The sequence below is a fragment of the Colletes gigas genome, unplaced genomic scaffold, assembly GCF_013123115.1.
Source record: "Colletes gigas isolate AHSC1104 unplaced genomic scaffold, ASM1312311v1 Colletes_gigas_Sc00005, whole genome shotgun sequence".
In the NCBI taxonomy this organism is placed as follows: domain Eukaryota; kingdom Metazoa; phylum Arthropoda; class Insecta; order Hymenoptera; family Colletidae; genus Colletes; species Colletes gigas.
Genome location: NW_025106634.1, coordinates 4,466,488 through 4,480,270, shown reverse-complemented (window position 1 = coordinate 4,480,270; position 13,783 = coordinate 4,466,488). Strand labels below are relative to the sequence as shown.

At 45.1% G+C, this 13,783-nt stretch overlaps 1 protein-coding gene across 2 annotated transcripts; it reads left to right on the top strand.

Annotated features, from left to right (window-relative positions):
* The first annotated feature begins 1,469 nt into the window (after positions 1-1,469).
* Positions 1,470-12,408, top strand: LOC122395064. Of its 2 annotated transcripts, none has more exons than XM_043392367.1 (5): positions 1,470-1,842; positions 9,089-9,321; positions 9,475-9,663; positions 10,158-10,344; positions 10,898-12,408. In XM_043392367.1, exons 2-5 carry the CDS (start codon positions 9,113-9,115, stop codon positions 11,930-11,932), a joined length of 1,620 nt encoding a protein of 539 aa, XP_043248302.1. In that variant the 5' UTR covers positions 1,470-1,842; positions 9,089-9,112; the 3' UTR covers positions 11,933-12,408. The 2 variants fall into 2 exon arrangements, with proteins under 2 accessions (XP_043248302.1, XP_043248301.1); XM_043392366.1 differs by having other exon boundaries at positions 9,077-9,321.
* The last annotated feature ends 1,375 nt before the right edge of the window (positions 12,409-13,783 follow it).

The window sequence follows — 13,783 nt, the reverse complement described above, 5'->3', positions numbered from 1 at the left end:
TAATCACGATTACGCGATGCACGGCAACGCTAATTTCCCGTGTGCAACCTCGACTCCAGGGTTGTCTCGGATCGCGTGCGTGTCTGGTGCACGTGAACCAGGCTTTTGCATCCGTGACCACGTGCTGGACGCACGTGCACCGGCCGCAGGGTCACGCGCGAACTAAAAGCAGCCCCGATTGTTCGTTACTTGCCCTGTTAAACCCGATAATCTTCGGGAACTGTGCCCCGGAACGCTGCAACCGTGACTATTCCCAGCCGATGGAAATTGCTGACTGAAATTAATTATAACCAGGCTTTCAGAACTGTTATGATATAGCTTTCGGTTCTCGAAACGGTTACGGAAGCCGCTACGATACGTTATTTATAACACTTACAAGTGGAGAAGGTTCTACCATGTTTCGATTCCACTTTTAGCTTCACGCTATATCGGGAGTAATTTCGCATCGACAAATTTGAAATGTCGCTTGAATATGAGTCACTTTTTTGTTTACTTTCAACGTATCACGAAGAAATAATTGCTTTTGGAATCTAAATTGATTAGATATTTTTTTGTTGTAAACTCGTATCAAATAGTATCAATTTCTTCGCTGTGAATTTAGTAGATACTACGAAAATTGATTTTTTCTAGTCGCTAAATTCACCAATATTCGCTGAAAATTCGATCGTCTCGATTCTCTACCTGTATGCCCGAACGATCGGTTCGTTTATCTCTAAAAACGACGATCTTCGATCGACGTTACGTATATCGCACGCGCTGTCTCTTGACCTCAGATTAAGCGACCGGGAAGTCGACTGGATTGACCTCTGGGTCATTGGTACGATAGGAAGCAACACGTGTAACATATTTTTACAGCGTTACACTTATCGTTTTTCTTTCTTCTCCGCTCGGTATCGCAGGAATTCGCTGTGACGTAGCCGGTCGCCATGAGCATCTCGATTTGACGTTTCGAACCTTTTAACTTTCGCGCTGTTTAATTTCAAAGGTCGAGCCGACGACGAGCACCGCTCCAAACGAATTTCTTACTTCTTTTTGAAGTTTCAGTCGTTAAAAACAAATTTACAATTAACTACAAAAATCGATAAATTTTAAATCGCGTGTTCCTTTTCTTTATGCTCTATTATTACTACCCTTAACTTAAACGATACTCGAGTATTTGTTTACGATTCTTTCCACTTAAATTTTTCCCTGCTTTTCTGTGAAATGTTTCATTTGAAGATAGTTCGAGAATTTTAGCTTGCAGGTGTGAGTCCTGGAGAAACACAGAATATTATCGGGTGGATGGATCGAAGGATCGTAAGTTCGTAGATACGTGGTGAACGTACTGACTAACTATTTTCGACGGTATTGCGGTGACGCGTGGTGTGCATAGATCGGAGACAAGAAATCCTCGTGGTAGGGACTTGGAACCAGTTGTTCTAATCTCTTTCGACTGGCATATCGCGTGTCGAACCGCGGCAGTAGTACGCTCGATGTCATCGTGGACGTTCGACGCCTCAAGTCTCCTCTTCCTTCGACGATCCCTTGTTTCTACCCTTCTCGTCGCGCAAACTACCCCGAGGATCCTGGATCCATGATCGTTTGTCCCTTCGGTCTGGAACACGGTCGATCCGTAGTCGAATATTTCGTACATCGCCTAAACCTAAAAGATTCGTCTCTCGAGAAGAACCGCTTTTTCCGCTCGTTGTAATCTAGGTCTGGTTCGACGATTTATTTCCGCACTGAGCATGAACTTCGCTCGTTCGGAAGACGCGAAGGAACGTACGTGTGTAGTGAATTAACGTGTCCGTCGGTGGAAAGCATCGACGAAGATTGGTTTCCCCGTCTCTCGAAATCCATCAGGTAAGAAGATTCGAAATTATTTATCGATCGTACACGTTTTTAACGAGAATACGATTTTAGCGACAAGTCGATTACCTGAACCCAAACCTCGAACGAGTAAAAATGTTAAAAATAATGAACTGTTGTTCTTACGTCTGCCAAATCAATTACAGTGCCAGGTTCGAGACCAGCAGACAAATTCTGAAACTATGACAGTTGCGTTATTTCCCAGGTGGATCTTGTACAGAAATGCACTTTATCCATCAACGCATACTCGCCATTAACACTGGAACAACTAGCGTCGAGTATCTAATTTTATCACGTCCCTTCACTTCACCAGCATTTGAGAACGCGTTTCCAAAAAGTATACAATATAACATATTCTCTTATTTCGACAAAAGTAAATATACATCCAGATAAAATTATCTTAATAGCTTCCCCAACTTCAAGCTAGGAAATCTGTATCAGTTATTTTTTTTAGGGGTTTGGTTGTTCCAGTGTCTTATCAACGATACGAAACAAAAATTCTTGATATTTCTTTGGAAGTCTACTTAAACTTTGACCCTCGAACTAGATACAATAGACGCTCGATGTTTATTTACTGATAGTCAATCTGTTCCCTAAAAAAGATAACAGTCGACTCGCGTGGAGTTCGTCGGAGGCGCGATACACATTCCAACGAACGATTCGAAATATTCTAGCGCGAACGGCGGAGAAATCGGCGACGATATTTTTCTGACCCCAAACTGACAAGCTCGCACACGAGAGAGAGAGAAAAAAAAAAAGAGAACCACTCGATAAGACTCGTGGAAAAGTTCGTGTTCCTTAACCTCCTCGCTGCATTTCTATTAAGAGCGGAGCCAGCCGCTCTCCGCTGATCCAATTTAGTTTTCATTCAACGTGAAACCAAGAGCAATTTGAAAATTCTTTCAACGCCGTCCGCTTTCGCGTTCAATCAAACCGCAATTTATTCCGTTTCGTTCCGCCGTCGGATCTTTCGTGCGGCGTGGGTTATTCGTTTTCAAAAAGAAAAACGAAAACAAACGTAGAACAAAAATAAAAAAAAAAAAAACACGCTAAATTTGTATAAAGCTCAGAGCATGTTGCGCTGTAAACAGAACTTCGTAAAATCTGATTTCGCGTTTAACCCGTGAATAGCTTACGGGTGAGGGGGAGAGGGGCAGTTCTGGAAACCGATTTTCTCGAAACGTATTTAATTGTTTTTAAATAAATCGGCACGATAACGTCAATAATTTTACATAATAATAATGATAGTTTGCTATAGCGGAAGAAAGAAGGAATATGGTGGTAGTTAACTGTTAAGTAATTTAATTACTTTTGTCCACTATATGTGGGTACAACTAACCATCGAAATGGTCCCATAAATTCAAACCTATTTCAGAATTTGGCAAATCCATCGCATGCGGAGAACGCTCCGCAGGCGTCCAACGACTGTGTTCAGTAAACGCGTTCGCGAGCGTTCCACACAGGGCACGCGAGATAACAGCATCGACGGTCTTAAGTATCCATATTTTGGTATCTATCTCCTACGATTTCTGTCTATCGAGAAACGTTTCATCTCCGTTTTATTACACGCTCCGATTCTCGTACCCAGCTGCACGCCTCGCGGTCGCTATTTGTTTATACCCGAATGGCACCGTCCGATATAATTGCATCGCGTCGCGACGTATTTTTAATGGTCCGTGGGCGTGCTTAAAATAGTATGTCGTGTCGATAACCCGTCCTCTCTTTCGCTTTTCTCGGACTGGCCGTCTTGTCCGCGTTCTGATCGCACTCCCGTGACCCTAGTACTACTCGCGCCGTTATTCCTACTACTACTGATCTTGTTGCTATTACTGGATTGTTTATTAACGATGCCGCGTCGCCCTGGTTGCGTTCCAGCTATCATCGACGTCGATTAGTTTCTTCGACGCGCTGCTGCCCGCCGTCTTCCGAAGCGGCTTCGAATTTGGGACGAGATCAAGTTCAGAATGGTCCAGGATGCCCTATTAACCCCCTGACATTCACAATTTTACAAGCATCATACTTCGTTATAAACGATTTTGCCCGAGTTTCCGAGTTTTGTCTCCTCTGTACGTAATAGTTCCCTGCCAAAAAAATCATCCAAATCGAAAACTATCCGATCGAAGGCGACAAAATATTCCGCAGCATAGTCGAGATTCGAATGTCTCGAGCCGCCCTGTCGTCGGGAACTGCCAATAAACGGTAGCCAGTATTATTAACGCAATTAGAATAATCGATCGCCAGACGGAGGTTACTGGGCGTCGATATAGTCGTCGTTAATAATGCCATTATTACGGCAACGCGGTGGCAATGATGTAAGGTGACGTGCAGCAATCTGTCAGAGAGCTACGAGACGCGCATGTATCGCACCGTGAAATCCTGCTTGCGTGCACATCTTCTACGGGCTGGTTGTTCTACACAGGAGTCTTGACATACCGACGATAGAAGGCTGGGACGATTAAACGACGACGATTCCGCGGGAACGGGGATGGGGTATCTGGCGCGTTGAGCAGCTGACGGGATTCGAAGGACCTGATTTAAGGAGAACGCGTCCTTGCGGCGACGTTGAATACCGTAATATTGTTCCCGTCCGTGATTCGACGTGATAAAGCGACCGGGGAATGTTGATACGCTTTGACGAGTCGCTCGATGGGAAGCCTCCTTACAGGGAAACTGCATCAACGCGTCGATGCCTCTCAAATATTCACTTTAGAAGAAATATTTGTCCCCCAATCGATTTTTACAATCGACGTTTCAATGTACTGTTTGACTGTACCAAGATGCGCCACAGAGGGCGGAGTCGAGCCGTGCCCCGCCCATCCGGGTCGATCTTTCGTGTTCCCGTCGATAGCGCGGGGGTTACGGCCGAAAAAGCGAACATAGGAGCGGGGAAACTTTTGATAAAATCGCCACGTAGTAGCTTCATCCGCAGGACTACGACAAATGCTCCTACGAGAAGCGCCTTCGAGGAAGTAATCGGTCCAATTTCAATTCCCGCAGTAACCCGCCATTCTCGGGCGCGTTTCTCTATTCAACGAAGTCCCCGAGTCCGCCGGCAATTGAATTCGAACGTGAACCGAGTTACTCTTTATTGATTCAAAGTCAGTGCACTCCTGTCACGGCTCTGAACTTACTATTCTGTACTCACGATCCAGAACGCGGCCGATTAAGGCGAATCCAATTCGCGTTTCAGCGAACGTTCGATACCGCCCGACCGTTTGTATCTAAATAATGCAGACCTATTAATACGAGTCTTCGTTTTATCGTCGTCGCGGCGCTTCCCCCTCGAGTTCGCGGCTCGCGGGTAAACACGCGCTTGTTATTCGAGGAATATCCCCGTCAGATAGGACGGCAGGTCGTTCTTGCCAGTCCGCTACCGATTTTTGCCTCTGGCGATGCCGTCGTCGCGTCGATTGCGACGTTGCTGGCTCTGAAAAGGGCTCCAAGTGGTCGCCGTTCCACGAAAATTTGCGACGATTATCGACTCGAGCCTGGAAATGGCAATCGGGGGTGTCGATTCGCTCCCTTATTCGTTACTTCTTCTACGACTATTCGCTAAATTTATTTACACAAACACCTTCGCTGTAACAGAATTTTCAACTTCCGCCAACACAGAGAATACATTATTACCCGCTTAATTTATCGGAAAATGGCCGTAGCGTTTAACGAGTGTGTGCTAATTTTCGACTGAAATTATATCCTATGTTACCCTTTAAAACGTTATGTCTTTGTTTCGGTGTCTGAGAAATTTAGTGCCCGATTATGGGCTCGGGTAAACGCGAATTAAACGTATGACAAAGGGTTGAGGAGGTCTCGAGCGAAGAGGAAGACGGACAAGGAACGGTTCCATCGATCGATCGGCACAATCGAAAACAAGGATTGTTCCGCACCGGTTGGTAAACAGTATCATTATGTCATATGCAACTAACCAGTACGGTAACGATACTGTTACACGGTCACGTGTTGGCCTTTCTCTCCTCACGTGTAAATTATTTTCGTATCGAGTAGCTCGGTCCACGGATCGCCCCGATATCGGTCAGCAGGTTTCTCCGTGTCAACGCGGACCTCTCGATAAATAAATCGCGTATCGTTCTCCACCGTAAATCGCGAGTGGATTTCTTAACGTCGACGAAACAGGATTCTCGCGGGTAAATACAGAGGTCCCCGATTCGATGTCGACTTTTCGGTGGCTTTGGACGGAACTTATCTTGTCACCGTATATACCAAGACGGGCAAAGTTTAACTCGAGCAATAGATAGTTAATAATATCACGCTGCAAATAAAACGGCCTCAAATACAATTTCGATATTCATCGCTGTGGTATTATTTTAACATGTGGAGCAATTAAAATAAAAGCGATGAAATTGCCCACTTGTGGGTACATAAATCGGGAGATTGCAGTTGATTAAAATTGAACAATACACAGCGCGGAAGAGTAGCGTGTAATTGCAACAGACACGTAGATTTGTAGCTAATAGATCGTAATTGAATATAGATTATGCCATTTGTTACGGTCCTACGGTTTTATGGCTGACTATGTTGTCATTAACGATTACGAATAGCTGTACCGTGGCTCGCAATTATTCTACGACAGGAGTAATGTACATGGCGTTTAAGAAACATAGCTTTTCGAACTTCCGGATCGGAGAGTCGATCGAATTCTTTTTATTCGCGAACGAGCTATCGTGTTTCGAGTTTGTATTGCATCACCTGAATACAACCGATATCGTTTTACCATAATCATAGTTGCAGCACAGTCGATGTAGATTTCATTTATCATCGAAACATTCTGCGTACGAGAAAATATGAAGCTGTATACATATATTAAAAAAGAAATTTCCTACGACATTTCCTCTTTTTCCTTCGTATCAATACGAGTATAAATTTTTATTCAGAGCCGAGATCGTTGCGTTCGCGCATCCAGCGTTGCATTCGATTCGACCCAGTAACGAAAACGATCGCGCGGCCATCGATCAAATCGATCGTTCGGCGTCGCGTAAACGGTTCAAGGGGGAAAGCATCGGGCGTCGTCGGTTTGTTTTCCGCCCATTTTCCTACGATCTATCTACGCTGTACCACTTCGCGCCGCGATAACGGGCGAATTATCATTGTTAACCCGCTATTAGCGGTGCCATTACATTAGCGTATCGTCTAGCCCGCATTTATTTAAACACTGTGCCCCGCTCGCTGTTTAATTGCCGGAATTAATAAAGCATCGACGACGCGTTCTAACCCCCTCCCTTCCCTGCGCGTTATATAATAAATAATTAAAGGTCCGCGTTCGTGACCTGCCCGATTCGAAATCGTCCCGGCGAAACTAATCGACGACGATCCCTAATTTATTTCCCGCTTCTGTTGGTCGCGCGGTGCCGATTTCTATTAATCACGACCGACCCCGGAACGTTAAATAATCGCGGCCGCGACCGTAACGTTCCGAATTTTAATTCGATCCGATCGTTTCTCCACGCTGAATTAACTTTGTTTGACGCAACGCGAATTATTAAGAGCCGAAAGTGTCGGGCTTTCGTGCGTATTCAGTAGTACAGTACATATTTAGACCAACGACCACTGGGGGCAATGAGGACCTTTTTAACGCGTCAACCATCCATTAATGGATCTCTTCGCTAAAAAACTGAGACGTTACAGAAAGTACCACTGTTATTATCTCTATCATTCTTCAGAAAAATTTAAAAAACAAAATGGTTATAATTCAGTCTGCATCAACCCTTTCACAAAATAAAAACTGCCAGTATCGAGCGACAATTTGTCGAGAAATTCCCATTTTAATTTGCAATCCTCGACGTGGATCCCGCAGACGACATCTTTTCATCTTTTTGCACCGGGAACCGGGTGAGAAACAGGCCGAACGCGTCGGCCATTGAAAATAGTTGGCGTTCCGGGCATTCAAAAATATTTTCTCGTGGAAGTTGCTCGACACCCGGGATCTCCAGGGGATTTGTCGGTCCGCATTTGACCCTGAGCTCGTCACCGTCCCCGGCAGCCATCCTCCGCCGCCGTCGCCGCCGCGTTACGATTTATGAGGGAATTTTCGCAAGCCTGCCATCTTCCCGTAACGAGGTTCTTTCGGATCTTCGAGGTTCTTTGATCTCGAAAAGATTACCGGGTCGGTTGCTGCTACGCGCAGAACATTCGAGCGAAAAGCGCGCCTTTTAATTTCGGGACGGAATTAAAATCAGTCCTGAACGCGACGCCATTTTCTTTGCCCGTTCCTCGCGCGTTTCCGCGCGTAACGACCATAACCGCGTCCCCTTGTAGCTAATGACCTCCTTGGAAATTGGACCTTGCCTCGGATTAGCAATAAAAGCAATTTTTAATAAACTCTTCGGTTCGCAGAATCGATAAATAACGGTTACTATATTTTTCTACGAGGGAATTTTCAATTTGCCGTACGTATTATCGTCCCCGCGGAATTTCGCGGAGACAAAGACGCGTCGCCATCATATTTTTCCGCGGGGAGAATTCGAATTCCTCCCCGTTCTCGTCTTTGATAAACCACGGAAGTAAATATTGGACGAAGACAGGCTTGGGAAGGGTCCGTGCCTTTTAAGGGCTCCTTTGGCAGCCACCAAGTGGCCTTCGTTTCGCAATGAAGCTCCCTTTTGACCTAACGTTCATGGAGTGCACTCGTAATTCAACCGACTTTTTGCTCAAGGCGTCTTCTTATTCTCGTCATCGCGTTACTGGCGGAAATATCGAAAGATCCTCCCAGATTTTCTTCCAGCTCCGCCGACGGTGAAACTCGCGGCATTTTATGGCTACCGATAAAAGGGAATCGATACGAACGTCGGTCGAAAAATCGCACCAACTTTAAATTTGGAACATCAATTTCATTGTATTATCAAACCATTCTGACTATTCCTTAAAAATTTATGTAACCGTAGAGTCTGCGAATAAAACGTGCCATCAAGTTACGAGATACATAAAATGTCGATACTACGTTTTACTTGCATACCCTGCAGTTATTCAAACTTGCACCGTGACTCGAAGCCACATTCTAATAGGATTAGGGTTAATCCCGCGCCAACCAGTTTTTGGTCGTTAAATCCTACAAGGTTTTGGGGCCGGTTTGCAAGACGTTTTCGTTCGTTGTTATTAATAAAATTTCCGTGGCGTTGGCGAATAAGGACACGACTTGCTAAATAATCAGCCCCGCTAACAATTGCTGGGAAGCTAACGGTAACGCGATTGCGAATGATCACTGACGTTGCAGAACTTTTCGCAGACGCGAGGGAGTCTTTTGCGGACAATGGGAACAATGAGGAACAATTTTGCCAGGGTCTTTGTGCTCCTGCTGGTCCTGATGCCTCCGACGAGTCAATCTTTCCCGCACGGCAAAGAAAATTCCTCGAGAAGAAACAGTTTAGCCAACACTTTAACCCCGAAGGCTCCATCGGCGTCCACGACTTACGAGTGTCTCTTCGTGGACGAGAACCTGCCTACCTGCGACGTTAAATGGTAAGTTTCTAACATCGTTAGAAAATTAGGAGAACGATGTGTTTAATTTATCTTTTGCTTCTGGACAGTTTGTCGACATTTTTACGTGGATAAAAATACGCGTGTTTGAAGCATGATTGGTCACGATTTAAACTTAAGAAACGGCGTTCGCAGGATGCTGGGCGAGGACGAGGACGAGGACTCCGCGGATTTGACGACAGTTCGAGAAAAGAGAGATTTGAACGCGAAGCTTGACGAACTTACGGAGTCACGCCCGAGGGCCAAAAACGTCGACGCTTTTCCGATGACGCGAGTCATAGTTTACGCCTTCGAGGGTTGCATACCACCTATTCCACACGACAGGTATGATTTTCAATCTTTTCCCGATTTATTTTCACTCGGTAGAGGCAGAAGCTCGCAATAGTAGCGCCTTCGTTATTCGAATTTGAAGCATGTTCTTCCTCCTATCGAAACATTCTCTCACAGTGATTGAAATTAATTTGATTTATGTTTCACTCTGAACTTGGAACAGTCACGTGTAATTAGGAGCAAGACAACTTAATATAGCAAACATATTGAAAGCAGCGATTGCGAGAAGTTATTTTTAAATGTCGTCGATCAAAGTCTAACGCGACAAAAGAAAATACAGAAAAGTAAATTGCGAAGCACAACAAGACAAATTTAATAACTGTCTGTGCACGTGGTGTTAAATAATAAAACAAAGTCCAAATTATATATACATCCTTATCGCGTTAAAACGGTGGTGTACCACATATTAACGAAAACTACATAACAAATTATGGAAGATATTACAATTGGAGGATTAATCTAATGCATTTTTCTAAATCGTTCGACAGGTTGCATTTTTTGATGCCACTTTGCGAGGGAATTGCTCTGGACAAAATCGTGGGGGTGGAGAGATTTTATCCCTTCGCGGTGAAGGGTGTGAAAAATCCACCGTTTGTCTTCCCGGAAGTGACCCACGACCAATGGTTGCGCATGAAGACGCGACTTGGAAATCACGTTTCGTCGAATGCACGCAACGTGAGTAATCGAGCTTTTTTCCTCAAGAATTTATTCGCAGGAAATATTTCTGTCCAATCCTCTTTTCAATGCAACGGAGAATTCTTTAATTTCCTTGGCCAGTGTTCCGGACCCTATTTGCAACATGTTTATTTCCCTACTTTTATCGAATAAAGTATTTCTTTCATCAGTTTCTAAGGGGACTTCTAATTTCTTCGGAATTAAGGTTTCCTCCAATATTCACATCAACTCCGGAATTTTCTTTTCAATAGAATTCCTCTTTCATAACCTTCCATAGAATTTTCTATACTTTGTATCGAGACTGTTTTCTTCGATAATATTCTAGCCGTCTCTCGTCTGAATTTTCCTTTTTACCTACGGAATATTTACTCGGTTAATTTTGAAAAGTTCAGAAGATCGTACACGTTGTTACGATAAAATTATTAAGTACGTTTTGAACCTTGTTAAGAAAGACCATCCTGTGCTTGTATCGAAAATCATCCAGGAAGATGTCAGACGATTACTTTCCCCGAAGTCCAGCGGTGGTACAATCGAACTCGCGTTTTCTTTTCAGAAGAAGCATCGCGCGGCCATTTCCGCGGAAGCTGCGATCAACGAAACGTCTCACGGCCGCACGGATGAGCTTATGAGGGCAGCGACGACGAAGGAAACGATGCCGAACGCGATCGTCGCCAATACGAACGTCTCGAACGGATCGTCGTCGAGGGGGCTCATTCGTAGCATCTGGTCGAAACCTGCGGCATCGACGGGCACAGAGAGGAGGATAATCGGGGAAATCGAGCACAACGAATCGCAAACGTCTTACGCCACGTCGAGTATCGAGAACAGGAGCCGCGATCCTCCTAGAATTCCGAGCGACGCGTGGTCGAGAAACGGGATCGCCGTGGATCGGGGAAATAAAATGGAATCGCGACCGAGGAAGAAGTCCCGCGGCCATTCCAGGTGGAAAATTCCCAACAAAGCCGATCGTCGCCGAGAAATGACCGTCGTGGATCGTAAGAAGCCGAGCACGGACGATAAAAACGAGAATCTGGACGCGATTCCAGCGCCTCCGCTCGTTAAACCGCCGAGGACGTCGATCGCGACGAATCGCGTCGATCGCAAGAAGATGGCTGTCGACGAGACGGGGAATCACGACGATTCCAAGCACTTTTTGAAACCATTACTCGATACGCGGACGGAGGATCGTGGAATCGTGAACGGATCGAACGATCTGCTGACAGAGGAGCAAGCGATCGAGGAAGAATTTAGAAGGAAGAGAGATATAAGGCTGAGAGAGAAGGATTCGAACCAACTGATGGTAGACGAAACGAAGAGTCGAGGAGTCGGTGGTAAATCGTTCGTTCGACGATTCAGAAAGCTCGAGGGGAACTCTGAGATCGAGAAGTCGGTTCCTGATAAGTCGAGGATGTTTTTTAATGGACGCGGTATCGCTGGTTCCGAAAGTGATTCCGCGATTCCGAATCGTAGGACGAAGAGCCGGCCAATGAAAGGCACTGTTCGTGGAAAGATAGACGAGTTCGTTAACTTGAAAGCGACGTCGCGGAAAAGATCGTCGAAGGAATCAGCGACGAAGAAGAAGTATTGAAATTACTTGGAGCCGCTCTCGTCTCGAATGGACCGAGAGAAACGAGGGACATTTTTCTTGAAAAACTATGTAAGAACTAGGATTAGGATTAGGATTTCTCGTCGAACTGATCTCTATTCAAATGCTCGAACACCCAAGTGATTCAAATATATTGTGCAGTGATCGAATTGTGAGATTCGAACAGTGTGACGTGGATCGTTTCTTCATCGATCCTTTTTAAAACATTATGATCTAAGATATTATACGACATTTGTATGCTAGGAATAAAACTAGCGCGTTTACGTTTCACGGCCGTAAGTAACCCCAAACCATACGCTAATGTAAAACGTTTATACAAAATTGATTAAAGCAACGTTCCCCAATGTTGTATGAAAAAATCGTAATTAATAATTAAACCAATAAAATAGCGATAGATGAAATGATTGTCGTTTAGGTGAAGGTAACCCCACGTGGCTAAATTGGTTCCCTCTGCTTTACTATTTTACACGCATAGAGCCAGTAATTTCGTGATTCTGACGTAACGTTAAAATTATTCTTGCCTTTCGGGTCGTACAATAATAGTCGGGGGGGCCAGGTCCGGCCCGCGGGCCACGATGTGCCGAGCCCTGTTCCGGAAGAACGTGTTATTCGACGGTCGAATAATAGAACCTTCGAATCGCTGGCTGGTCGGATAAACAAGGCTCCGGTGTAGAAGCGTCGAAAGTACCGTTCGTCGAGAAGCGAGCGTTTGTTTCGCGTCTCGTTACATATTACGCTGACACTTCGAACGCGTGGTCCGGAACGGGCCGCCGTGATTAAAAATCGAGCCACGCGAGGGCTCGACGCTTTGCCGGACGGGAGTTTCGCGGTCCACCGGCGAAACTAATATAACTTTTAAATTACTTGTCGGACACGCATAGTTGGGATTCCGAAATGGCAACGAAGTGCGTTTACATTCGGTCGCGTGTAAAATTCGCGGCCCGACGCTCGTTGGGAAACGACGCGATACGTTCGCGGTACCGCAAGTGCCTTAGACGTTGCCATTAGTGAGAACTCCGCCATCCAACGTTGGAAATAAAACAGCACGGACAGACAATTTTCCAATATTATTGCCGATCGAACGGCATCAATAGTAAATGATACGAGAATGCAATTGTGGCAATGGATGCCAACCATGGTCGTGAATACAAGTATCGATTAATTGGTAACGCGTGGAACAGTTGTGTAACATGGGAATCTTCGAGCTTTTCCATTAGTTTTATTATTTTGTGCTTTCAACGGAAACGATTTAGAAGTCGTTGAATCAATTTGTTCTATCTTCAAACTAGACGAACCACTTAAAAGTTATGAAACACTGAGAGGAGTCGAACGTCGTTTGCTGTACGGCTTGCGGAAGGGTTGGAGCAAACACGCGAAACGGCAACGATCGTGCCTGGGAAAATATAAACAGTGTTACCTTGCCAAAGGAGCTTCGCCGCGATGAAAGGAGTAATATAGTAAACAGATTCGAAGAATTTGTCAGGTTCGCCGCGTCCTCGATCCTGTTTGAAATTTGGAACGAAATTTGTCAACGAGGACAAGCTGACAGATTGAAAAGTGGTAGGGTTAAAGTCGATGGCGCGCTTACGACGACGTTCGCTTCGTTCCTCTTTTCTCGCTTTCCTCTCCTTCATCCCCCACTACCACCGTTTTCCAATCCCGTCGAAGCACGGAAAAACGTCTCGACTCGATTTCTTATTCCGATAAATCAGTGCTTCTCAAATCTTCCTCTTTCCTTTAACAAAGGAAAATTATCGATCGATACCGAGTCGAAATAATCAGTTTTCCAATACACGGGTCCAAAATTCTCAGATACCTGTATTTGCTAATTAC

Coding starts and splice junctions, on each gene's coding strand:
- LOC122395064 (XM_043392367.1), top strand. CDS start 9,113: ATGGGAACAATGAGGAACAATTTTGCCAGGGTCTTTGTGCTCCTGCTG. Junction 9,322..9,474: donor CCTACCTGCGACGTTAAATG/GTAAGTTTCTAA, acceptor CGGCGTTCGCAG/GATGCTGGGCGAGGACGAGG. Junction 10,345..10,897: donor TTTCGTCGAATGCACGCAAC/GTGAGTAATCGA, acceptor TTTTCTTTTCAG/AAGAAGCATCGCGCGGCCAT.